At 48.2% G+C, this 25,301-nt stretch overlaps 2 protein-coding genes across 3 annotated transcripts in view; one reads left to right on the forward strand and one right to left on the reverse strand.

The window, feature by feature from the left end:
• The window catches only part of LOC139766330 (uncharacterized), a 194,230-nt gene that overhangs the window by 25,621 nt on the left and 143,308 nt on the right, over nt 1–25,301 (reverse strand). The window lies entirely within an intron of this gene.
• The window catches only part of LOC139766322 (polyunsaturated fatty acid 5-lipoxygenase-like), an 89,392-nt gene continuing 73,480 nt past the window's right edge, over nt 9,390–25,301 (forward strand). Inside the window, exon 1 of the mRNA XM_071694813.1 lies at nt 9,390–9,415. Coding sequence (XP_071550914.1) covers nt 9,405–9,415 — 11 coding nt within the window. The 5' untranslated portion in view covers nt 9,390–9,404. The remainder of the gene's footprint in view (nt 9,416–25,301) is intronic.

The following is a 25,301-nucleotide window of genomic DNA, read 5'->3' on the forward strand; positions in this document are numbered from 1 at the left end:
CATCCTCCTGCGCACATCTCTATCCATAGCCCACGCCTCGCAACCATACAACATTGTTGGAACCACTATTCCCTCAAACATACCCATTTTTGCTTTCCGAGATAGTGTTCTCGACTTCCACACATTTTTCAAGGCTCCCAAAATTTTCGCCCCCTCCCCCACCCTATGATCCACTTCCGCTTCCATGGTTCCATCCGCTGACAGATCCACTCCCAGATATCTAAAACACTTCACTTCCTCCAGTTTTTCTCCATTCAAACTCACCTCCCAATTGACTTGACCCTCACCCCTACTGTACCTAATAACCTTGCTCTTATTCACATTTACTCTCAACTTTCTTCTTCCACACACTTTACCAAACTCAGTCACCAGCTTCTGCAGTTTCTCACATGAATCAGCCACCAGCGCTGTATCATCAGCGAACAACAACTGACTCACTTCCCAAGCTCTCTCATCCCCAACAGACTTCATACTTGCCCCTCTTTCCAGGACTCTTGCATTTACCTCCCTTACAACCCCATCCATAAACAAATTAAACAACCATGGAGACATCACACACCCCTGCCGCAAACCTACATTCACTGAGAACCAATCACTTTCCTCTCTTCCTACACGTACACATGCCTTACATCCTCGATAAAAACTTTTCACTGCTTCGGTGTTTTAGTGCTGAGATGTTTCACTGCTTCAGCGTTTTAGTGCTGAGATGTTTCACTGCTTCAGCGTTTTAGTGCTGAGATGTTTCACTGCTGCAGTGTTTCAGTGCTGAGATGTTTCACTGCTTCAGCGTTTTAGTGCTGAGATGTTTCACTGCTGCAGTGTTTCAGTGCTGAGATGTTTCACTGCTTCAGCGTTTTAGTGCTGAGATGTTTCACTGCTTCAGCGTTTTAGTGCTGAGATGTTTCACTGCTTCAGCGTTTTAGTGCTGAGATGTTTCACTGCTTCAGCGTTTTAGTGCTGAGATGTTTCACTGCTGCAGTGTTTCAGTGCTGAGATGTTTCACTGCTTCAGCGTTTTAGTGCTGAGATGTTTCACTGCTTCAGCGTTTTAGTGCTGAGATGTTTCACTGCTTCAGCGTTTTAGTGCTGAGATGTTTCACTGCTTCAGCGTTTTAGTGCTGAGATGTTTCACTGCTTCAGCGTTTTAGTGCTGAGATGTTTCACTGCTTCAGCGTTTTAGTGCTGAGATGTTTCACTGCTTCAGCGTTTTAGTGCTGAGATGTTTCACTGCTTCAGCGTTTTAGTGCTGAGATGTTTCACTGCTTCAGCGTTTTAGTGCTGAGATGTTTCACTGCTTCAGCGTTTTAGTGCTGAGATGTTTCACTGCTGCAGTGTTTCAGTGCTGAGATGTTTCACTGCTTCAGCGTTTTAGTGCTGAGATGTTTCACTGCTTCAGCGTTTTAGTGCTGAGATGTTTCACTGCTTCAGCGTTTTAGTGCTGAGATGTTTCACTGCTTCAGCGTTTTAGTGCTGAGATGTTTCACTGCTTCAGCGTTTTAGTGCTGAGATGTTTCACTGCTTCAGCGTTTTAGTGCTGAGATGTTTCACTGCTTCAGCGTTTTAGTGCTGAGATGTTTCACTGCTTCAGCGTTTTAGTGCTGAGATGTTTCACTGCTTCAGCGTTTTAGTGCTGAGATGTTTCACTGCTTCAGCGTTTTAGTGCTGAGATGTTTCACTGCTGCAGTGTTTCAGTGCTGAGATGTTTCACTGCTTCAGCGTTTTAGTGCTGAGATGTTTCACTGCTTCAGCGTTTTAGTGCTGAGATGTTTCACTGCTTCAGCGTTTTAGTGCTGAGATGTTTCACTGCTTCAGCGTTTTAGTGCTGAGATGTTTCACTGCTTCAGCGTTTTAGTGCTGAGATGTTTCACTGCTGCAGTGTTTCAGTGCTGAGATGTTTCACTGCTTCAGCGTTTTAGTGCTGAGATGTTTCACTGCTTCAGCGTTTTAGTGCTGAGATGTTTCACTGCTTCAGCGTTTTAGTGCTGAGATGTTTCACTGCTTCAGCGTTTTAGTGCTGAGATGTTTCACTGCTTCAGCGTTTTAGTGCTGAGATGTTTCACTGCTTCAGCGTTTTAGTGCTGAGATGTTTCACTGCTTCAGCGTTTTAGTGCTGAGATGTTTCACTGCTTCAGCGTTTTAGTGCTGAGATGTTTCACTGCTGCAGTGTTTCAGTGCTGAGATGTTTCACTGCTTCAGCGTTTTAGTGCTGAGATGTTTCACTGCTTCAGCGTTTTAGTGCTGAGATGTTTCACTGCTTCAGCGTTTTAGTGCTGAGATGTTTCACTGCTGCAGTGTTTCAGTGCTGAGATGTTTCACTGCTTCAGCGTTTTAGTGCTGAGATGTTTCACTGCTTCAGCGTTTTAGTGCTGAGATGTTTCACTGCTTCAGCGTTTTAGTGCTGAGATGTTTCACTGCTGCAGTGTTTCAGTGCTGAGATGTTTCACTGCTTCAGCGTTTTAGTGCTGAGATGTTTCACTGCTTCAGCGTTTTAGTGCTGAGATGTTTCACTGCTTCAGCGTTTTAGTGCTGAGATGTTTCACTGCTGCAGTGTTTCAGTGCTGAGATGTTTCACTGCTTCAGCGTTTTAGTGCTGAGATGTTTCACTGCTGCAGTGTTTCAGTGCTGAGATGTTTCACTGCTTCAGCGTTTTAGTGCTGAGATGTTTCACTGCTGCAGTGTTTCAGTGCTGAGATGTTTCACTGCTTCAGCGTTTTAGTGCTGAGATGTTTCACTGCTGCAGTGTTTCAGTGCTGAGATGTTTCACTGCTTCAGCGTTTTAGTGCTGAGATGTTTCACTGCTTCAGCGTTTTAGTGCTGAGATGTTTCACTGCTTCAGCGTTTTAGTGCTGAGATGTTTCACTGCTTCAGCGTTTTAGTGCTGAGATGTTTCACTGCTTCAGCGTTTTAGTGCTGAGATGTTTCACTGCTGCAGTGTTTCAGTGCTGAGATGTTTCACTGCTTCAGCGTTTTAGTGCTGAGATGTTTCACTGCTGCAGTGTTTCAGTGCTGAGATGTTTCACTGCTGCAGTGTTTCAGTGCTGAGATGTTTCATTGCTTCAGTGTTTTAATGCTGAGATGTTTCACTGCTTCAGTGTTTTAGTGCTGAGATGTTTCACTGCTTCAGTGCTTTAGTGCCGAGATGTTTCACTGCTGCAGTGTTTCAGTGCTGAGATGTTTCACTGCTGCAGTGTTTCAGTGCTGAGATGTTTCACTGCTGCAGTGTTTCAGTGCTGAGATGTTTCACTGCTGCAGTGTTTCAGTGCTGAGATGTTTCACTGCTGCAGTGTTTCAGTGCTGAGATGTTTCACTGCTGCAGTGTTTCAGTGCTGAGATGTTTCACTGCTGCAGTGTTTTAGTGCTGAGATGTTTCACTGCTTCAGTGCTTTAGTGCCGAGATGTTTCACTGCTGCAGTGTTTCAGTGCTGAGATGTTTCACTGCTTCAGCGTTTTAGTGCTGAGATGTTTCAACGCTTCGGTGAGCTAGCGTTTTCGACGTTTCAGCGCTTCGTTCTTTTCCGTGCTTCGACGTTTCACTGATTCGACGCTCCAGAGCTTCGGTGTTTCGATCCCTCCTCACTGATGCCGCACCGAAGCTACGACGCGGTTCGGTAGACGGCCTAAATCAACCCAAATTCCCCAGTACCTGGAGGGGATGAGGAGGGTGACACCAGACAACAAATGGTCACAAGTATAGTGTGAGTCTTGGGATGGTCTGCGTACTCATGCCAGTTAAGCATGAGTGACACCACACTCCCTCCTCACCTCCAACGGCCTTGACGCTTTGAGTCCAGGAGGTCTCCCTCCACCCCCCAACCCGCACCTCCACACCCCCAGGGCCCAACCTTAGTCGCCCCACCTGCTGCTGTTGCTGTTGCTGCTGCTGCTGCCTGTAAACACAAGAACCCTCCACGAACCGCTTGGATCAGACGGATCAACAACGGACACCAAGCGGAAACCACATGGATCAGATTGATCAACAAAACTGATCGTGGGACGATCCACCTGGTCTGAACCAATGATACATAAACGTTCCACGGACGAAAGTAGGAAATACTTACTGCGACGGGAGGGCGAGTTGTACATACACCCATCACGGAGGTGCTGTGCGTGCAGGGCCCACAGCAACGTCAGGTCGTAAATCACGAACGTGAAATATTCTCAAGCCAGGTAGAGCGACTTACCCTCAACAGAAGCGCATAAAACGGGGAAGGTGTAAAAAAACGGGGAAGGTGTAAAAAAACGGGGAAGGTGTAAAAAACGGGGAAGGTGTAAAAAAAACGGGGAAGGTGTATAAAACAGGGAAGGTGTAAAAAACGGGGAAGGTGTAAAAAAAAACGGGGAAGGTATAAAAAACGGGGAAGGTGTAAAAAAAAACGGGGAACAACGGGGAAGATATGAAACGGGGAAGGCGTAAAACGGGGAAGCAAAAATGAATCTATTATTCTTTTCCTTTAGAAAACCTGGGCCGGTGTTGTGTATCTCTGGTACACCCGTCTCACCTCACACGACCCCCCCGAGCTTATCTCTCAGAGGAGAGAGGCTGCGCAGGGAAGCGGGTGGGTGGGAGCGGCATTATCATGTGTTCAGTCTGAGCGTGGCTGGTCACCCCCCTGGCCTATATACTACGTTAAGAACCCTGGGCTACATGATGCTAGCTTATGGGTGGCGAAGCGTTGGCGGTTGGAGTGTCCTTATCTCATGTGTTGGAATATGGCCGGCCAGTCGGCCACTCCACCGCATCAAGGACGAGGACTTCCACCCTCCCTCCAATCGACATTTCGTGTCAGCAAAATCCAAGGAGGAGCAGGAGCCGTGACGAAGCCTCTGATGATGCTGTTGTGTCGCTGTTGAGGCATGACATAACACGCGTTAACGGCCCGTTGTCTCTACCAGTCGGACGCATCATTTCCTCCCCGCCGAAGGCTCGTGTACACACACACACACACACACACACACACACACACACGAGAGAGAGAGAGAGAGAGAGAGAGAGAGAGAGAGAGAGAGAGAGAGAGAGAGAGAGAGAGAGAGAGAGAGAGAGAGAGAGGCATCACAAGGACACGACCGTCCTTCACTAATCTTCTTTGCCAAGGAGTTGGAGAGCACTTGTTAACACCCCCAGCTGCCCCATCCACCTGCCTTGCCTCACCCTTACCAGCTGGTAATGTCTCCTCTCCACTTGCCGTCATCCGTGTTGTCTGGCCTTGAGTACATCCTGCGCTTTTGAGGTATTTGTGTGTGTGTGTGTGTGTGTGCGTGTGTGTGTGTGTGTGTGTGTCAGAGGTCGTGACCTGACCCGTGGATGCTGTGGGAGTCTGATACCTTACCTGTGAATCTAGTGTGACCTTTGGTTGTGACCCGAAGGACGAATGATGACCTATGGTTCTTATCACATGTGGATGCCATGACCTGTGGGCTATGACCTAACCTCTGACGAGTATATGTCAGGGTCGTGATCTGGTTAATGAAGAATGGTGTGACCTTGGGATGCGACCTCACCAGTTCATGGTGTGACCTTGGGATGTGACCTCTGCAACACATGCAGTGACCAGAGGTTATGACCCCAGGACATTTATGTCGTGACCTTTCTACACGAAACGCGGCGAACGATCAACACATTAAACCACGAATGTACTTCACCAAATTCAGCTGTGCTGGTGAGGGATGCCGTGACCACGAACCTACTTTTCCATTGGGAAAGACAGCTACAGAATCTACGAATTTTTCGGCAATAAAATAATCACCAGAAGACACATGGGTAAGGTGTACCCCTAGACCAACTCAGTTGAGCAAGAGGAAGGAAGATGCGAAAAATATTCAAACTCCCTCAGTACAAGGGCATGACTGTACGACCCTTCACCACGACCCTACGACTCTGTGGCATCCAAGGATCCGAAAGGTCGTGCCCAAGATGTTATACCGTCACGATGGAGGGTCGTATACAGCCGTGTGCTCAAGGGTCGTGCTGGTCGTGCCCAACACAGCGAACGCACTGACGTTCCTAGAAATTAACTGCATAAGAGACACTCAAACTCCGTCTCTCTGTATGCAAATCACAAGGATCACTAGGACCATTTTAAGGCTTCTCTCTCTCTCTCTCTCTCTCTCTCTCTCTCTCTCTCTCTCTCTCTCTCTCTCTCTCTCTCTCTCTCTCTCTCCCCACAATAATCACAAGGCACTTAACCTATCTCTCTGTATGCAAATCACAAGGATCACTAGGACCATTTTAAGGCTTCTCTCTCTCTCTCTCTCTCTCTCTCTCTCTCTCTCTCTCTCTCTCTCTCTCTCTCTCTCTCTCTCCCCACAATAATCACAAGGCACTTAACCTATCTCTCTGTATGCAAATCACAAGGATCACTAGGACCATTTTAAGGCTTCTCTCTCTCTCTCTCTCTCTCTCTCTCTCTCGCCACAATAATCACAAGGCGCTTAACCTATCTCTTCTGCCCACACCAACACACGCGTAGGACCAGCCACCTATCTGTAAAGTACCATTCCCCCTCCTCTCCCCCCTCCAACACACACACACACACACACACACACACACACACACACACACACACACACACACACACACACAGTCTCCACGGTGTGGTACTGACCACCACATTCCGTTCGGGATCGGGGTCTCCGTCGTCTTCAGGAAATACCTCACACTTCCTGATGGTGTTGTCAACGGTGAGAGAGCCCGAGACTGCGCGTGTGCTCTTATTTTCCTTGTACTGACTTGAATGTCATTTGAATTACATGAATTTTCTGTCATTTGATGATATATATATATATATATATATATATACATACATATGTATATATTCCTATGAGTCCACGGGTAAATGAAACACGATAAGTTCCCAAGTGCACTTTCGTGTAATAATCACATCATCTGGGGAGATACAAGAAAGAAATATATATATATATATATATATGGGCAGGTAACCGCCCTCTGTACGATAACACAGGTTGATGTAGACTCCGCTTGGCTTTTGTAAATTGATGTGATGTGTGCCGGTCTGGCAGGCCCGGCAAGCCGCTGCTTCGCATGATTATAACGTTGGTTGGCTCAAGGCTGAGGTCTATGGAATGTTATTTTGTTTTCTTTCCTTACATCGCTAAGCTTTGGAGGATCTTTGGCCCCCTCCCCTCTCATGTCCTTCCAATGGAAGTGCGAAGTAACTATTTCTTTCCTTTTTTTAAAGGCAGCATGTCCACTTCCTCCGAAACTTTTTAAACTAGTCTTCTTTATTTGATTTTGTAAAATCTATTGCCATTATCTCCGCGCCATTCTCTCGCTTCTTAATCCCTTGTTCATGTGTCGTTCAACGCCTGGCCTTGATGAAGACTTTATGTTTTCACTGTTATATTTAACCAATAATTCAGGTAGCTGACAAGCTGACTAACTAATTAACTAGATAACTAACTGGTGCAATAGTTATCAAATACTGTAACTACTCCGGTGCAGACTAGAACACAAAAACACACGCACGATCATACATGCAGTAAACACACACACACACACACACACACACACACACACACACACACACACACACACACACATACACACACACACCGATGCTCCCCACCCCCCCTGAACACTATACCCCCCCCCACGGTGCTGTATAAAGAGCTAATTAATCACACGCGCGACACAGGGGGGCTTGCCGGATCTCATTAGCGCACAATGAAAGCGCTAATGACGCTAATATGACAGCCATCCACAGGGGAGAGAGAGAGCCCTGATGTGACGCCACGGACGACGCCCCTGAATGTGCTCACGTGACGCCACGGACGACGCTCCTGAATGTGCTCACGTGACGCCACGGACGACGCTCCTGAATGTGCTCACGTGACGCCACTGACGACGCTCCTGAATGTGCTCACGTGACGCCACTGACGACGCTCCTGAATGTGCTCACGTGACGCCACTGACGACGCTCCTGAATGTGCTCACGTGACGCCACGGACGACGCTCCTGAATGTGCTCACGTGACGCCACGGACGACGCTCCTGAATGTGCTTACGTGACGCCACTGACGACGCTCCTGAATGTGCTCACGTGACGCCACGGACGACGCTCCTGAATGTGCCAACGTGACGCCACGGACGACGCCCCTGAATGTGCTCACGTGACGCCACGGACGACGCTCCTGAATGTGCTCACGTGACGCCACGGACGACGCCCCTGAATGTGCCAACGTGACGCCACGGACGACGCTCCTGAATGTGCCAACGTGACGCCACGGACGACGCCCCTGAATGTGCTCACGTGACGCCACGGACGACGCCCCTGAATGTGCCAACGTGACGCCACGGACGACGCTCCTGAATGTGCTTACGTGACGCCACCGACGACGCTCCTGAATGTGCCAACGTGACGCCACGGACGACGCCCCTGAATGTGCCAACGTGACGCCACGGACGACGCTCCTGAATGTGCTCACGTGACGCCACGGACGACATCTCTGCGAGCAGTCATGTGGCACAACGGACGACGTTCGTGGAAAGCACTAACGCGACCTCACAGACGTCTCGCCAACGACCGACCTCACGAACATCTCGGTGGTAAACCAACGTCAGCTGAATAATTACCACCAGTGAATGATGGCAACTGAATGTGACCACAAAGTGGGAAACGCAAATTGGAATTTTAAATCATGGAATTAAACAATGCAAAATTGTAAAGGTTTCCAACGTAGATTTAATGATATTAGCGTTCAAATATGGGGAAAGAAAACGAAAACAGCGCCAGCGACGTAATGGATGCGACACATTCATTACTAGCGACTGGTTTCCCCATCGTCCATATCAACTGCGACGTACTGGATGCGTCACATTACTAGCGACTGGTTTCCCCATCGTCCATTTCACTTCCAGTCCCCGCGGGCCCGTGCAGCCTGGTTCATCATTGATGACATACGACCCCGTAAGACCCCTCTCGCCTCGGTAAGCTGGCCACTACGACCACACCACCCCACACCACTGAGGGGGACGAGACGACCCTCCCATACGACCCCTCTAGCCACAGCAGCCTATCCATCACCAGTATGGGACGAGCGAACATACATTTACCAGCGTATCTCCATTACGTCAAGGTTACATTACCGTACACGCCTTTGATGCCCGTACCTACCTACCTGTAACCCCCCACACCATCACACTCCCTTCTTGGCTCACTTGCAGGTGCGATTGTAAGCTGCCAGTGTGGGCTCACCTGCCCAAGACTTCCACCCTCCTCCACAGCGGCAGTGAGCCGGGATCCACCGTCCGTGAACCCAGCAGGCGAGAGGGTCTTCCCCTCCCTCGTATACGCCGCCGGAGGAAAACCGCTAGACGGAGGCGCTAACCATACTCTCTCCCCCCCTCTCCACCGAAGACCATCGACCAGTTCCCTGGACCATAGCGACCATGATAGGAAGGTAGGTGACTTACTTTAAGACGTGGTCTTGCATCAGGGTGTGCACCACTGTTACCCACAGTAGCACGGGTAAAAAGAAAAATAAGAGGTAGCAAAGAAAATAATTGAAAATCGTGAATTCATTCTTCTAAACTGGTGCCTCAACAACGTTTTCTATCAGGAGAATAATTAGACATTATGATTGGTTGGTTGGTTGATTGTCTGGGCTTTGGGCCCATCAACTGCCGGGGTCGTTAAGGTCCTTCAACTTTGACAGAATCGAAACTTTCCTCAGGTGTTGAGCATAATTCCAATACCGCGTAATGCTTCGTGGTACGTACACACACATACATACAAGCTTGTGTGCAATACCAGTGCATAGGTAGCTGGAAGATGAGACATGTCGATACCTGATTGGTCCGTTAACCGGTGCTTTCATGACGTAAACTGGCCAATCACAAGGGCAACCATATCTGCCGCCGTCCTAGCCAAGGGGGTGTCAGATGACGTACCACTGGTGAATACCAAGGGGAAGTGACACCACTGGTGTGTACTGAGGGGAGTCGAATGTCTTACCACTGGTAAATACAAAAGCTCAAAAGAACGACCAAAACCCTCATCTCTCCACCACAAGTGACCTTTGACACGTCGGCAAGAAAACACAAGTACGCCACCAGCATCATCAAGGTCTAATGTACAATTCTCCCTAACGCTGTAGCTACACAATCCCGCCACCTTGTTGGTTCATCCGACCACACTCTCGAAAAATGGCACCTTCTCCTCCAGCAGTCCCGTCTAAATGTAATTATTGGCACCTTAATGGCGCTAACTGGTATGATCTGCTAATATTCTCCTTTGATTTTCCTTCAGTAGGCTGCGGTCTTTCTTCTGCCGATGCTTTCGTCACCGTCAACCGTGTAGCAGAGGTCCTTCGTTGCGGGAATGGAAATATACATCCCCTTCTTCCTCCACGGTTGCCACATCTTCCAATCTTTGGTTCAACCGTTCCTCTCCTGAGGCCGTTCAGGCATGGGATCAGGCATACCCGGCTTGGTAAGGCTGTCTCCTTCCTCCGACTCCCATACAGCATGTGTCACTGCTCGTGATGTATGTCGTCTTCATCCAAAGTCTTGAATCACCCTTCGCAACCCCAAACTTGCTTGTGCTATACGGGGATTGCGTTCTGCACTCGTGGGGCGCCAATCTCTTGAACTGTTTCCACGACCACACAGCTTCTTAAAACTGTGTTTGCTGACTGGCCACATTCACGAGTTCATCCCTGAGTTTATTCCAGTCATCCACTGCTATTATCCTATTAAAGAACTTCTTTACATCTTGTCGAACTTAAACAAATTACATCTTGTCTAACAGGTTTCTTGTTCAACTTTATATTATGGCTTCTGGTTGCTTTAACGCTGCATCTTTCAAAGATGTGTTCGCTGTTGACTTCATTCAACAGTTTTGATAAAAAAAAAAATACGGCTTTCATTATGTCATTCTTACTCTACTATCTTCCCTGAATGTGTGTGTGTGTGTGTGTGTGTGTGTGTGTGTGTGTGTGTGTGTGTGTGTGTGTAAAAATGATGAACACAGTTACGCAGGCAATCATAATGTCCCGGGATGCCTCGTGTGTCAAAAGGTGCTTGGTTCCTGCCCTGTCCTCATCCTGAGTGAGTGAGGGTTGACCTTGAGCCCAGGGGGTCACGCTGGACGTCAACAAGACGCCAAGAACAATCCACTCCTGTGTTCCCTCCCTGCCTGTGTGAGAGAGAGAGAGAGCTCCTGCCTTTCAAACACACAGTCGCCACGCAGTCCTCCCGCGAGACAAGGAATCTCTTACTATACAAAATTCCAACTCTGACACGGGAACCAGGCTTGGGCTAGTGGGTGGCTGCGGGTGAGTGGAATACGGGAACGTGTTTACGATGATCTGCACACTCAAGAAAATGACAATGATGGTTCACTCTGGGAAGGAGTATCACTAAGGCCATTATGACTGTTCGTCTTATCATCATCATCATCATCTCCCTCCTCCGCTCCTCTCTCTCTTAACAAACGCATCCATCACGACGTCGAGGATTCTACTCGAGAATATGAAAGCTGTTTTATCTCGTGCATGGCATAACTGATGCTAAACACCTGGTATCCTTGAGGCGCGAGAATAAAATACCACATAGGAGACAGGCCTGTTGTGTCTTCTATGATATATCTCTGACTCTGAGGTCTTCATGCTTGGTGTGTTTATATATACCAAATGGCGTCATAGCTACGTCTCTTCGTTGTATATCAATTGACTGTTTTATTTCTTTCTTGTATCTCCCCTGATGATGTGATTATTACACGAAAGTGCACTTGGGAATTTATCGTGTTTCATTTCTCCGTGGACTCATAGGAATATAATATATATATATATGTGTGTGTGTGTGTGTGTGTGTGTGTGTGTGTGTGTGTGTGTGTGTGTGTGTGTTTGTGTGTGATGGATCTCTGTGACTAAAAGGTTTTCACGTTAAGTGTGCATACATGAAGTGCTGTACGTTTTTTCTGCCATGAATAGGAATCGCACACTTTCTATCGTCAGGTCTGGATGGTTTTTGCAAGCTGTTTGTCCTACCAACAGCAAGACGGATTTGGTACAATACATGTAGTGCGATCAATATCTGTGAGTAGTATTTGTGTGTTATGAGGAAAGAGTTTTACGCCCGTCTCGTAACCTTGTAGATATATATGTACTGTGTCTTTGACACTATGCGCCGGCCTACGCTAGTGTAAGGTAATTGCACTACGTAAATACTCACAGAGTCGAGAGTGAGGAATGGAACATGAGCCAATCCTCTAATTATGCTCACTTGTGGTGGAAAAAGTAAAAGGTTTTGGCGTAATCACGCCACAGGCTAATATAATGAATTAGGAGAGGAAATTAGCCAGGATTATATCAAATGTGACGAGTTACACCAAAATTGGTGTGTTTGAGAGGATTACATAATTAAGAAAATTGGCCAAAAAGTAAGATAAGTTCAGTATATATATATATATATATATATATATATATATATATATATATATATATATATATATATACATACAAATACATATACATATATACACATGTACATATTCATGTTTGCCTTCATCTATTCCTGTCGCTACCCCGTCCCACAGGAAGCAGCATCGCCACCCCCTGTTGTCAGCGAGGTAGCGCCAGGAATACAGACAAGAAAAGGCTGCATTCATTCACTCTCTCAGGATCGAGAAGCTGCTCTTAATCAAGAACTCGTTCATGTAACCGATTGTCCCATTTGTCAAATGAACTGATGTCCGTTTAGCAACAGGAAGACTTTTACATCCTAGGTCCTAAAGCTCAGAAAAGGATGGTAGACAAAATCTAAATGCATAAATGGCAATGACCACCATGGGATGATCATCATAATGACCACTAACACAGCATAATCATCATAAAGCATGACCACCATGGCACTGTATGATTATCATACCACATGATCATCACCACCCACCACCACGGCGTAATCATCATACCGCATCAGTAACCACAGCATAGATGCTGACCACACTACATCATTAGTAGTGGTAGTAGCAGTGGTGTGGTAGTGGAGGAGGAGGAGGAGGAGGAGGCAAGTGAGGGAGAGGAGAGGGACGGGCGAGGGAGAGACCTGGGCAATATACCACCCTCCTCCCCGCCACGACTCCCCGGATGACGACGCTCTGCTGCTGCTGCTGCCGTAGTTCCTCAACTAGATAATCATCCACCTCCTCCCGCACGTTCCTCCTCCTCCTCCTCCTCCTCCCGTCATCATTAAAGATGAATCATGAAACGACGCATAATTTCCCCTCCAGCCGACCTCATTTCTTTAATTACTGCGATGATGACGGACTTAATTAATCACCCCCCGTGTTGTGATACCGAAATGAAATGCGCGTGCGTGAGCGTGTGTGTGTGACAGTTCACTGCTGTGGCTAAGAGAAAACGGGAATCACAAGTTGAGGAGGGCCTTGTACCTGGGGGGCTACCGTGGTTAGCCCGCCGCTCGCTATGCCTCACGCCCACCATACCTGGAGCTACCATAGCCTGCCCTGTCCATACCTGAGGCTCACTACAGCCCGTGCTACCATACCCGAAGCCCACCATGTTTTCCCCGTACCTGTCAGCGCACGCCACACACTCTGCTACGTCACCGTGGTACATCGTCTAACACTCTCTTGTGTATACTAGAGGTTGCTGTGGCATCTCTCTCTCTCTCTCTCTCTCTCTCTCTCTCTCTCTCTCTCTCTCTCTCTCTCTCTCTCTCTCTCTCTCTCTCTCTCTCTCTCTCTCTGTGGGCGACAGGCAACGATCTATAGGTGCGTGGGAGGAACTCGTCCCCCCCCCTTTCCCCCATCCCCCTCCCCCCAACTCCAGTTGCAAGAGAAACGCATCCTCCACCCTCCCTCCCTCCCTCCCCCTCCCCCACCACACTACCCACTCCCAGCTACCAACCACCCACCCTCCACCCCTCCAAGTCACCAGCCCCCCCCCCCACCCCGCCCTCCCTCCTCACCCACAGCAACTTAACCCCAAACTCCCCAGCCTTTCCTCCCCCAAGTCAACAGCCCCCCCTCCTCAAATCACCTACTCCCACTACCACCCACAGTAACCAAATCCCCAACTCTCCAACTCCCAGTCACTCCCTCCCGCAGACCATACCTGCCCATGAGGACATGGCTGTGTACGTACGTACACATGTGCGTGCGTGTGTGTGTTTGTACGTTGAAGAAGAAAGACACGAGCGCAAGAGGGACGTTCACACGAACCAAGTGTGTGTGTGTGTGTGTGTGTGTGTGTGTGTGTGTGTGTGTGTGTGTGTGTGTGTCCAACCCCTCAAGACACACACAAGCCTGGCATATGTCACGTGTTTGTGTGTGTGTGTGTGTGTGTGTGTGTGTGTCGCTGGGACCTTCGGGCGCCCACAATGTCATAGGAGGGTCGGATGCGGAGGGAGGGAGTATAGGAACTGAAGGAAGGGAGGGAGGGAGGGAGAGAGGGAACTCCACCCATTCCTCTCTCCCCCCTCCCTGTCACTCCCATCCTACACTCCTCCATCAACCCCCACCCCCGCTCCACACACACACACACACACACACACACACACACAGAGCAGCCGCCACCACCGCCGAGCCGCCTCCAGCCAGACGGCTACCCAAGCCAGCCAGCCAGCCAGCCGGCCGGGGCAGTCAGTGGATCTGTGTCCGCGCCAGCAAGTGGTCGGGGGTTGAGGGAGGCCGGGGTGTTGAAGGTCTTCGTCCAGCATCCGCATCACTTAAAACACACACCCACGACCAGTGTTATCACCCCGCCGGCCAGCAATACCTTGTGCATCCCCTCCGGGGCCGCTTGTTACGTACGCTACAGGTAAGTGCAGATCGCATCCTGCGTTACATTGTGTCACACACACACACACACACGTCTGTAACAAGTACGTAACAACACGTGACGAAGTGTGTTCTCGTCACACACACACACACACACACACGTCTGTGACGAGTACGTAACAATACGTGACGATGTGTGTTCTCATCACACACACACATACACACACACGGCTGTAACGACTACGTAACGAACGTGTTCTCATAACCGTACCGTAAGTACCAGAACCACAGTCGTGCATGTCAACGTGAAGGTAATGCATGCGGTCACCTCTAGACCTGACGGTACCTGGTATGCAAGGCTGAGTCCGCCTCTACGAGGCGTTGCGTCACAGATACCAGGTAACACCTGCTACGAGGTAGGATCCACCCTAACCCCTCAACTCCCCACACCCACACCCCCATCTATCACCACATCAGTTTTCTTATCACGGATTGCGGCCTTGTAGGGCATAATGCAGGCTCCGACCTTAAGTGCGACCGTGTGGCGACTTAAATGTCTTCCATCCCCCCCTTGAAAACGAAGGTCACGGCCCCTGAGACACTACGTTACAACCCTTAGGGGGTCAGGTCGAAGGTCACAGCGACACACCTTAAGGGTCGTCCTTGTGTGTTCAAGTATTTTTTTTTTTATCTCCAGGATGTATAGATGTGTCACTCAGTCAATATTCCCTCATCCCGTTTTCTTCCGGCACGGCTGAACGAAAAAAAGAAAAAAAAAAAGAATTTTGCCCAGCTTAAAAGAAAAGAAGGAATCCTCCACTCGTATTTTTAGCGAGGTGTGGCCACAAGTTTGAAGCAGAGGGACCCTCCTCCTCCTCCTCCTCCTCCTCCTCCTCAGTGCCCACTGTACCGGGGCACGTCAGCTAGAACACCTGCTCTCTGCCGTCCCCCAGGTAGACACTATGTGCACATACCCTGCAAACTGCCTGTGCACGGATGCAAACACTCCTTTTTTCCTCCTCCCTACCGTCCCAACCCACCCCATCTATCCCTCAGGGTAGGCTAAAGCAATGCGTGTGTGTGTGTGTGTGTGTGTGTGTGTGTGTGTGTGTGTGTGTGTGTGTGTGTCGTACCGTCGTGCTAAAGGGTCCTGCCACCGTGTGCGAGAGGTTATATGGAGATAGATTCACAAGACAAATGGGCTAATGGTCTCACAAATAAACAGTGAAATACTATAAACAAATTTATCATCCACGTGTACGTAAATATAATCCACGTGTATGTAAATATATTCCACATGTACGGAAACATCATCCACGTGTACGTAAAATATTTACGTACACGTAAGTTGGGTCACAGGCACAAATGCCAATACATAATTCTCGGCTTCTTTGCACCAACACTCACAAATTCCAGTTTATACTACCACACCTCATGTAATTTGCCTGCCGTCCCCTCTCAAAGTACTTCGTCGTAGATGTTCAATTGCATCGACATTCGCGCATCAAGTAAAAATAATGTGCATGGCAGCAACAAGCGCGCAAAGAACAAACCCCGAAAATATATGCGAACATGATGGGAGATGTAATGGTCTTGGAATCTCTACCTTGAACACCTGAAGAGGATCGTTCGGTGTTTACAGACTGTCGTTCACACGACTGTGGCAGCCGACAGCCCTAAAGACCAACCAATGTGAACTCACACATCACACTCAGCACAAGTAATCACCTAACTGAACCCCCGGATGGGTTCGAATCCCGGGCCCGGCGGCCGACCCACGACCAACCCAGCTGCTCATCCTACCCTAGAGGACTGGTCGATAAACAGGTAACTTCTTCTATATCTATCTACTCGTTTGTTGGTGAGGCAGAGATAGATGTCTTTGGCTTGGGGGGGGAAAGGGGGCAGTCTAGTGGGCTGTTGCAGAGTACCGAGCGCCAAGCATCTTAGGCCGGGATTGTATTGGAAGTATTTTCGTTTCGTTGCGCAGCTGTTTGAATGCTTCTTGTTGCCAAGGCAGCCAGTGAGTGGCGTCTTCTGCGATCTGAAGCTTCGTTTTATACGCTCTTGTGAGCGGCGGTTCACCAGGCAGGTGAGGCTCAGCATAGGACGAAGCCGATGTAAATTGCCTGTAAAAGGTATTGAGGGATTGTTGTTAATGTCCAAATCTGAGGATATTAATCCTACTACGGCCTTTGTGTTGATCTTTGTGGCGTGGAGGAGCGGGTATCGTGCGCGTATGACGCGTGTGACGCCCAGTATCGCATGCGTTTGTCGTATGGGACGCCCAGTATCGTATGCGTTTGTCGTATGGGACGCCCAGTATCGTATGCGTTTGTCGCATGGGACGTCTAGTATCGTATGCGTTTGTCGCATGGGACGGCTAGTATCGTATGCGTTTGTCGCATGGGACGGCTAGTATCGTATGCGTTTGTCGCATGGGACGTCTAGTATCGTATGCGTTTGTCGCATGTGACGCCCAGTATCGTATGCGGTTGTCGCATGGGACGGCCAGTATGGTTAGAGGTTTGTCGAGGGGTGAGGGGCTGAACTTTAAGGGTGATGGGAGGAAGCAGGTTGACCCCGTGTATGCCAAGGGGATAAGAAGGTGGCGGCAGAGTGTATTCAGGATGCACACTTTCCGCTTCGAGTCAGCCACTGGTCTAACGCCGGTGATGCAGCGCTGTGTGGTCTGTTTTTGCTTGGGCGCTGTGACGTCATGGTAGGGTAGTTTGCATATGAAACGAGTTTTACACTGATCAATAGGAGGTGATAGGTGAATACACACACACACACACACACACACACATATATATATATATATATATATATATATATATATATATATATATATATATATATATATATATATATATACGGAAGGATGGAGATGGAACACGACATTAAGCACCGAATATTAAAAGTTATTCTTTAACGTTTGACGATACAATCTTCCTCAGCAACAATAAGGGAAAAATTCAAGAGCAAGATCTACTTCTTCACCAGAGGTCGTGCGGGTGAAGTCGTGAGAATTGTTTACGGGTAACGTCCCCCCAACACACACATACACACACACACACACACACACACACACACACACACACACACACTTAGGCTTCTGCCACAATCCTTGTTCCTGCAGCCATGACAAACCCCAGTGAGAATCGTGAGGCTTTCGTCGGTACAGTAAAATTATCCAGAGGGACTTAAACCACTTGTTTAAAGAAGGAGGCGGTTGAGACGGCCGGGAAGAGAGAGAGAGAGAGAGAGAGAGAGAGAGAGAGAGAGAGAGAGAGAGAGAGAGAGAGAGAGAGAGAAGCAGGGTATGACAGCACGAAATGCCTAGCAGCCCCTTATTCTCTGGGTTGTAAGAAGGGCTGGACAGTGCCTCGCTAAGTACAGGCCAACACTACGAGAGAACGAGTACCGGAGAAATCGTCAAGTTTAGGAAGAAAACGAGGGAGAAAAAAACAGGACTGGGATCATCCACCAAAGTCCCGTGTGGCGGATGTGTTAGGGCCGGAGTTTCGAGGAATCGAGCCGTGAGCCGCACAGACGAATTAATGAGCACAGGAGTGAGGGACGAACACACACACACACACACACACACACACACAACGTCCAACTCAATCGTGGTGTTCACATAGATGATGATAAGCATCTCCTCAAATGCCAAGAAGTAATGATTTACACATAAATTTTCTTTTAGGGAAGAGGGAAACAAAATCAAGTGAAACAGCGTATATCATTTCTCGAATCACAGGGAGGGAGGGATTCCTCATGTAATAAGCCACGGCAGCAGGAACAAGGCTTGTGATAGCCATCAAGGAGGAAGGGGGGGGGGGGGAGAACCTTACGACTAACAACCAGTCAGAGAGAGGGCGTTGTTAGGAACAGCCAATCACGGGGCAGTGGTACTTAGTGGACACTCGGACGACCTGTGGGTTATAGGTAAAAAGGTTGCTTTCGAAGTCTCCTGTTATACTTCCTGACGAAGGGCACGGAGAGAAACTTATATATGAATATACATCAATGAGAGTGCCGTTTTAGGCTTGTGGTTCATCACCCCAACCGGAATGTCGGGAGGGGTAGCGCCGAGAATGGATGAAGGCAAGCAACTATGAATATGTACATAAGCATATATGTGTATGTCTGTGTATATATATGTATATGGAGATATGTATGGGCGTTTATGCATATAAATATATATATGAGTGGATGGGCCATCCTTCGTTTCTTTCCTGGCGCTACCTCGCTGACGCGAAAACAGCAATTAAGTCCGATAAAAATAATATATATATATATATATATATATATATATATATATATATATATATATATATATATATATATATATATATACACAAGCTTCCCAAAGTTCCCGGGTCTATTTTCAGAATTCACGTCTTCCTTCACACAATCTCTCTCTCAAGTCCTTGGGCACGTCGTGACGGTACAAACACTGGGAAATCCTTTATTACCGACCCACCCACACCAGGAACACCGCCGCCAAACGGAAAAACCGACAAATCACTCCTGCCGGAGGCCATGACTCGCCCAGCCACACCCCCTCCTCCTCCTCCTCCCCCTCGAGTCATTCCCCTGTCAATATTCCCAGTATAACGTCAACCTGTCATGGACGCGACAAGGTAATGCGCAAAGAAAAAAACATATTCACAATCTGCGACGTTTTCTGTTTGTCTTACGATACCGTCATTTTCCTCTCCATGATTTTTCAAGCGGTTTTAACGTGAGTGTATCTAACCACACCTAATCATACACCCTAATCATATTTAAACAATCCACGTAACTCAATCTGGGTTAACCATCTAACTTGCTACAACCTCTGGTTAACCATTTAACCAAGCCTCCCCTTTCAAGACATTGCCAAACGCCTCCTCCATTGACTAACCGTTCTCCTGACATTTAAGGGGGACCACCACTGACTGTCTCTTTTATGGCGCGCGGATCTTCCTGTCATTACATATACGACCCTACGAACATCACAGATGATATTCAAAAGGCTCCTGATTATGGGTCTTAGACCTGGTATGGGATGGAGACCTGGTGAATGGAACATTGTGGTAGAATCGATACTTTTTTGTTTCATTTTTTTTTCAGAATTATACCCCAAAGGTGTTAAATAATTAGAAACTTGAAATGCACAAGATTTCTCGTATGATGCGTGTTGTTACCATCACAAATTCAAATGGTAAGAATGACTAAGGTCTTAAAAGCTCATTTAAAACTCAGCTGGGATGTAATGACGACTATTAATATTTTTTTTTTCTACTGGATAATGAGATTACGTTCTACCATGCGTAAATAATGGAATCATTATCGCTTATACTACGAAGAACGATTATGACACCTTTATAAATATTTGAGTCTCTCTCCTTGTGATATTATGGGTAAATACAGATAATAATAATAATAATAATAATAATAATAATAATAATAATAATAATAATAATAATAATAATAACAATAATATAATAATGATAATAATAATAATAATAATAATAATAATAATAATAATAATAATAATAAAAGTATATAATAATTTTGCATACAACAGTAAAAACTACGAAGCACTGACACTATATATTTACACTGCAGGCGTAACTACTTTTTTCTTTTTGCTGTTTCCATAACCTTAGACCTCTGTGTATCTCTATATACCACTGTAGTATGCATCATCCGCTGCCATTGGTCAAAGCACAGCCGATGATGACCACCGATGCTGCATGTAGCCTAGCAGGACACTCGGCCAGCAGACGGCTATCGATGGAGTCTAGCCCCGCCTCGGCCACGCACGACCGAGTCAAATTTCCCTCCGTCTTCAAATTACAGACAAAAGGAAAAGAAAAAAAACAGTCTAGCAGACTATTTTTCCCTCTTAAGGAGGCGAGATGTATCGACGCCATTTGTTCCAGCAGTGTAGTCTGGAAGAGCTCCAACGTTGCCACATCTCGATGTTTCAAGGTGGAGCCCCCCCAACCCCAAACCCCCCAATTGTGCCATACCTTCCAATGTCAGCGGGAGGAAGGGGGGGGGGGGAAATCTCGCCAATGTTGCCACATCTCGGTGTCCGACGCAGGGGTGCGCCCCCAGGGTTGTCAAATACCTCCACGCACCGCACTCTCACCCCAGTTTGCCGCACTCCCAATTTTTCTTGCGTCTCGCCCTCAGCGGAGCCACATCTCACGCCCTCCGCATAAAACAGGTTCTTGACGTCTTGTATGACAAAGCAGCGCAGTAATTAACTGTTTGTACAGCAAGAGAGGAAAGTCCTACGTTCGTGTGTGTGCCAAACCCCTTTTAAATTACAGGATGTCTTCACTGTTATCACAGCTAACATGACAGTCAAACACCATTACTACAATTAAGACATAAATCGCTCTTGAAGATATATATGTATATATATATATATATATATATATATATATATATATATATATATATATATATATATATATATATCCTTGAGACTGTCGATTATTGAATGCAAGTGACTGCAGCACGATAAGCGATTCTGTTTTGCTTCGAAGAGTAGAACAGCCAAGGCGGAAACTCCCATGAAAAATTGAACATAACAGTCCACAAGGACATGACTCATTAAGCTTGCCTCTGACTAAGTCACAGCTAAAAGCTTGAGGCTACAAGCTTAACAGCGTTAAGGAACCTCAAATACGTCGCATGATGGTTTGGCAGAGAAATAATGATGGAGCGTTGCTTGGATGTAGGGCAGAACAACAATTAATAATCGTGGGAACTATTGTGTGTGTGTCGGGTGTCAACCACACACACACACACACACACACACACACACACACACACATGTATCTTTCATACTATTCGCCATTTCCCGCGTTAGCGACGTAGCGTTAAGAACAGAGGACTGGACCTTTGAGGGGAATATCCTCACCTGGCCCCCTTCTCTGTTCCTTCTTTTGGAAAATTAAAAAAACCGAGAGGGGAGGATTTCATTATTCTGAATGACCGCTGCTTCCCGCGCTAGCGAGGTAGCGCCAGGCAACATGAAGAAAGCCCCAAGACACGCAAGACGTTCTCTTCTGTACAGATTATAGCTTTTAACTTCGTGTAAAATAATAAAAGGTCTTTTCGTCCACGGGAGATAGGTCATATCTTGGGCAGAGGCAGGATAGTAAGTGGACAGTAAAGTGGCTAAGAGGAGGACGTTAGTGGCTAGGAAGAAGACGGGACGTGTGGGTTCAGAGCAAGGAAGGAAAAACGACGGACGGTGACGACAGAGCCAAACCGGTTTTCGGTCCGGTGGAAGTTCAGGTCTGACGAGCCCGCCGTCCGTGTTCGACCGGAGGGGCAGGGGGGCGCTCCACCCTAAACGCGTACCGCGGGTTGCCACCTGGTCCAACCAGCCTACAGACCCAGTCAACCGCAGGAGGAGGGGCGGGCGTGGGGAGGGGGGGGGGGATACCACCAGATTCAGTCAACCACACGGGGTACCTCCAGGTTCAGTCAGCCGGGGAGGGAGGGAGGGAAAGTTATCACCAGGCCCTCTCAGCCACAGGGGGAGGTAACCACCAGGGGGTAGGTACCCAGCGGCGACATCATTAGGCCCTGGTGACGGGAGGTAACAGATCAACCCTCGTAAGCCTGACCGTGTGACCACGTGACGGACGGGTGGGAAAGGGAGGTAGAGGGAGGGGTCAGGAAGGGAGAGGCGGGGTTCCTAGAAGTGATAGAAGGGGGAGGTGGAGCAGTAGGGAGGAGGAGGAGGAGGAGGAGGACTTCTGATGACGGGAGGAGTGCTCTGGGAACCAGACCCCCAGCCCTCCCCAATCCACCGGGGGCCAGACCCGCCAGCCCCCCCCCAGTCCACGAACCCAGACTCAATCCCCCCCTACCCCATGCAACACACACACACACACACACACACACACACACACACACACACACACACACACACACACACACACACACATGCGTCGTCAGTCACCAATAACACTCAGAAACACCCCCAGTGCAAAACCTGTGATCACCGTCGTAGACCAGATGTCAACTTGGCGGCGTTCTCCCACAGGCATAAGAACACTCCAACTACCCCCATCCATTCATCCCGTCGCACCTTCGGCCCTCGCACCCTCGGCCCGAAACTCGAACTCAGGGAAAGAAAGCGAGAAAACGCAGAGCCTCTCGAGGTGAGGAGGAGGAGGAGGTGGTGGTCGTCGGGTGGCGTCCGATCGTTTGTACATCCAAGCCTCACACTCACACACACACACACATGGGCCGGGCCGCCAGACCGCTCGTAAGAAAGAAAAAAAAAAGTGTACCACAATATTTGGACAGGTTCTCTGGGCCGATACTGGGGTGTATGTAGCACGTGAGGGTACGAGGTGCTGCATTCCCTCAAGTGGCTCAGGGCAGGGCACGTGCGTCGCTTGCTGTCTGCGTAAATATAACAAGAAGGTTAGGCGTTCACACAACCCTCAAGAAAGACAAATGAGCCATGTGTCAAGGCTTCGGTGACACACACACACACACACTCGTATTAACAATGTTATTACAAGGATTACATTACACATCTCCCATCGTTAGAGAGCTCCATTATGTGTTTATGTTCTTGTATGTATTTTCTTGTAAAGTTCTTAGCTTCTGGCTGCAGTCAGATCAATAAGCCGCTTATCAATGATAATAATAATGATAATGATAATAATAATAATAATAATAATAATAATATTGATAATAATAATAATAATATCATTATCATTATTATTATCATCATTATTATTATCATTATAATCATTATTTCCAAAAGTATGTTTATGGATCTCCGTGTGACGTAGCGGTTAGTGTTGGCGACCGGTCGCCCGGGATCCAGCGTATAGGTTCGAATCCTAGTTGCGACAGTCGGTCCACAGTCATCCTAGCTGTTCATCTTCCGGTGGACGAGTTGATTAACCAGAGGCAAAACACAGAGCAACGGTACACGTCCATACACACAATAGGTGGAAAGTGGGAGGTGGGGAGGAGTTAACACTAGGAAAGCCGAGGTTTTAGGGCGAAAGTAAGTTAAGGAGACGATCTCTGATCTGTGGATCAAGGAGGTCTAGTGTCTTGAGCCAGTGAGGAATGTGGAGACTGTCTACCGAGGTCGGGGACGTGTGGAGGGATTCGATGATGGTTGCGATGCGTTGCTTTCTACGCTTAGATTTCTCGACTGATACGTAACCCAGAATCATGGTGGCCTGAACAGCCTGGAAGAGGCCAGGCCTTTGTGAGAGAGCGAGAGCACGGGGTCGGGGACACGGGTTGGAAGCATGGCTAACGTGCAGGGCTACGGCCTTGGTTTGGGTTGAGGGTGGCGTTGTCAAGAGGTAGTCCAGTCCTGAAGGCTGTTGGGAATGTCCTGAAAGGAGAGCGATGTAATCGGGGGTAGGAGCTGCTGCTGCTAACGCTATCAACATTGGTAGAAATGTGGACGCGAGCGCGTCCATCGAGCGGGTGCGGCCAATCTTACGGAGGAGAACAGAGGAGGACCCAGCACTGTGGCCTATGGGACGCTACGTATAGCTGAGTCAGTTGGTGGTATTAGGAAGCATTCTATCCTTCGACAGTCTAGCCATCAGAAATTCCTGCACTGGGGACTCTGGAGGATAATACTGGGGTTGGAGGGTGGGCAGGGGAGTTAATGGCAGATCGTGTCGAAATGACTGTTTAATGAAGGGTGGATTAATGCAAGGGGCTGAGGGAGAGGGAAAGTCTGCGTGCTTGGTTACCAAGCTGTTTGAACATCACTTTCCTATACCGCTGGCTGTTTCAGGTGTTACAGTTTGGTTGGGTTATAGGTAAAGCTTCATGGTAGGCACCGTACCAGTTACTTCACTACAGGAGTGTCTTTAAAGAGGTCAGCGTTGCCGCGGCAGTAGGGCCTGATCTCTTTAGAAGCACGAGACTTTTCACGTTGGGCGCGATCCATGGCGCACGTCAGCTGGGGGGGCGCGTATAGTCTTACGGGTCATTCGGGGAGAGGAGCGCATGTGACCTACTGTGCTGCAGCTTTCCTAGTTGGTGGTTTCTGGGTCGTCCACGCCACCCACACCCGTCCGGCGCTACCGAACAACCCAGGCCCAGAGTGACGTGTTGCAGAGTCAGGTAACTAGTTAATGTTCGGCCCATGGTGGTGGCGGGGTTGTCACGGAGGCGAGGGGGGACCAGAGAACTGTGCGGTCTGCGACTGATGGGTGGCATTAGCACGGGTGGGAGTGGGTGTGGTCGCTTCTGGACAGCCATACTGGTACAGAATGAACACACGAAGGTTCTTAGTGTAATGAGAGAGAGAGAGAGAGAGAGAGAGAGAGAGAGAGAGAGAGAGAGAGAGAGAGAGAGAGAGAGAGAGAGAGAGAGAGAGAGATTCTACAACTTGTGATACACGCAACTGTCCCTTCACGTTCGTGGTGTCGTTTTCGTCATAAGGTCCACAACATGTTATACATGCAGCTGTCGCTCCCATCATAATCCTACAACAATACTAACATCGCATATTAAGTATCAAAAGAAGA

Source organism: Panulirus ornatus, chromosome 57 (genome assembly GCF_036320965.1).
Source record: "Panulirus ornatus isolate Po-2019 chromosome 57, ASM3632096v1, whole genome shotgun sequence".
In the NCBI taxonomy this organism is placed as follows: domain Eukaryota; kingdom Metazoa; phylum Arthropoda; class Malacostraca; order Decapoda; family Palinuridae; genus Panulirus; species Panulirus ornatus.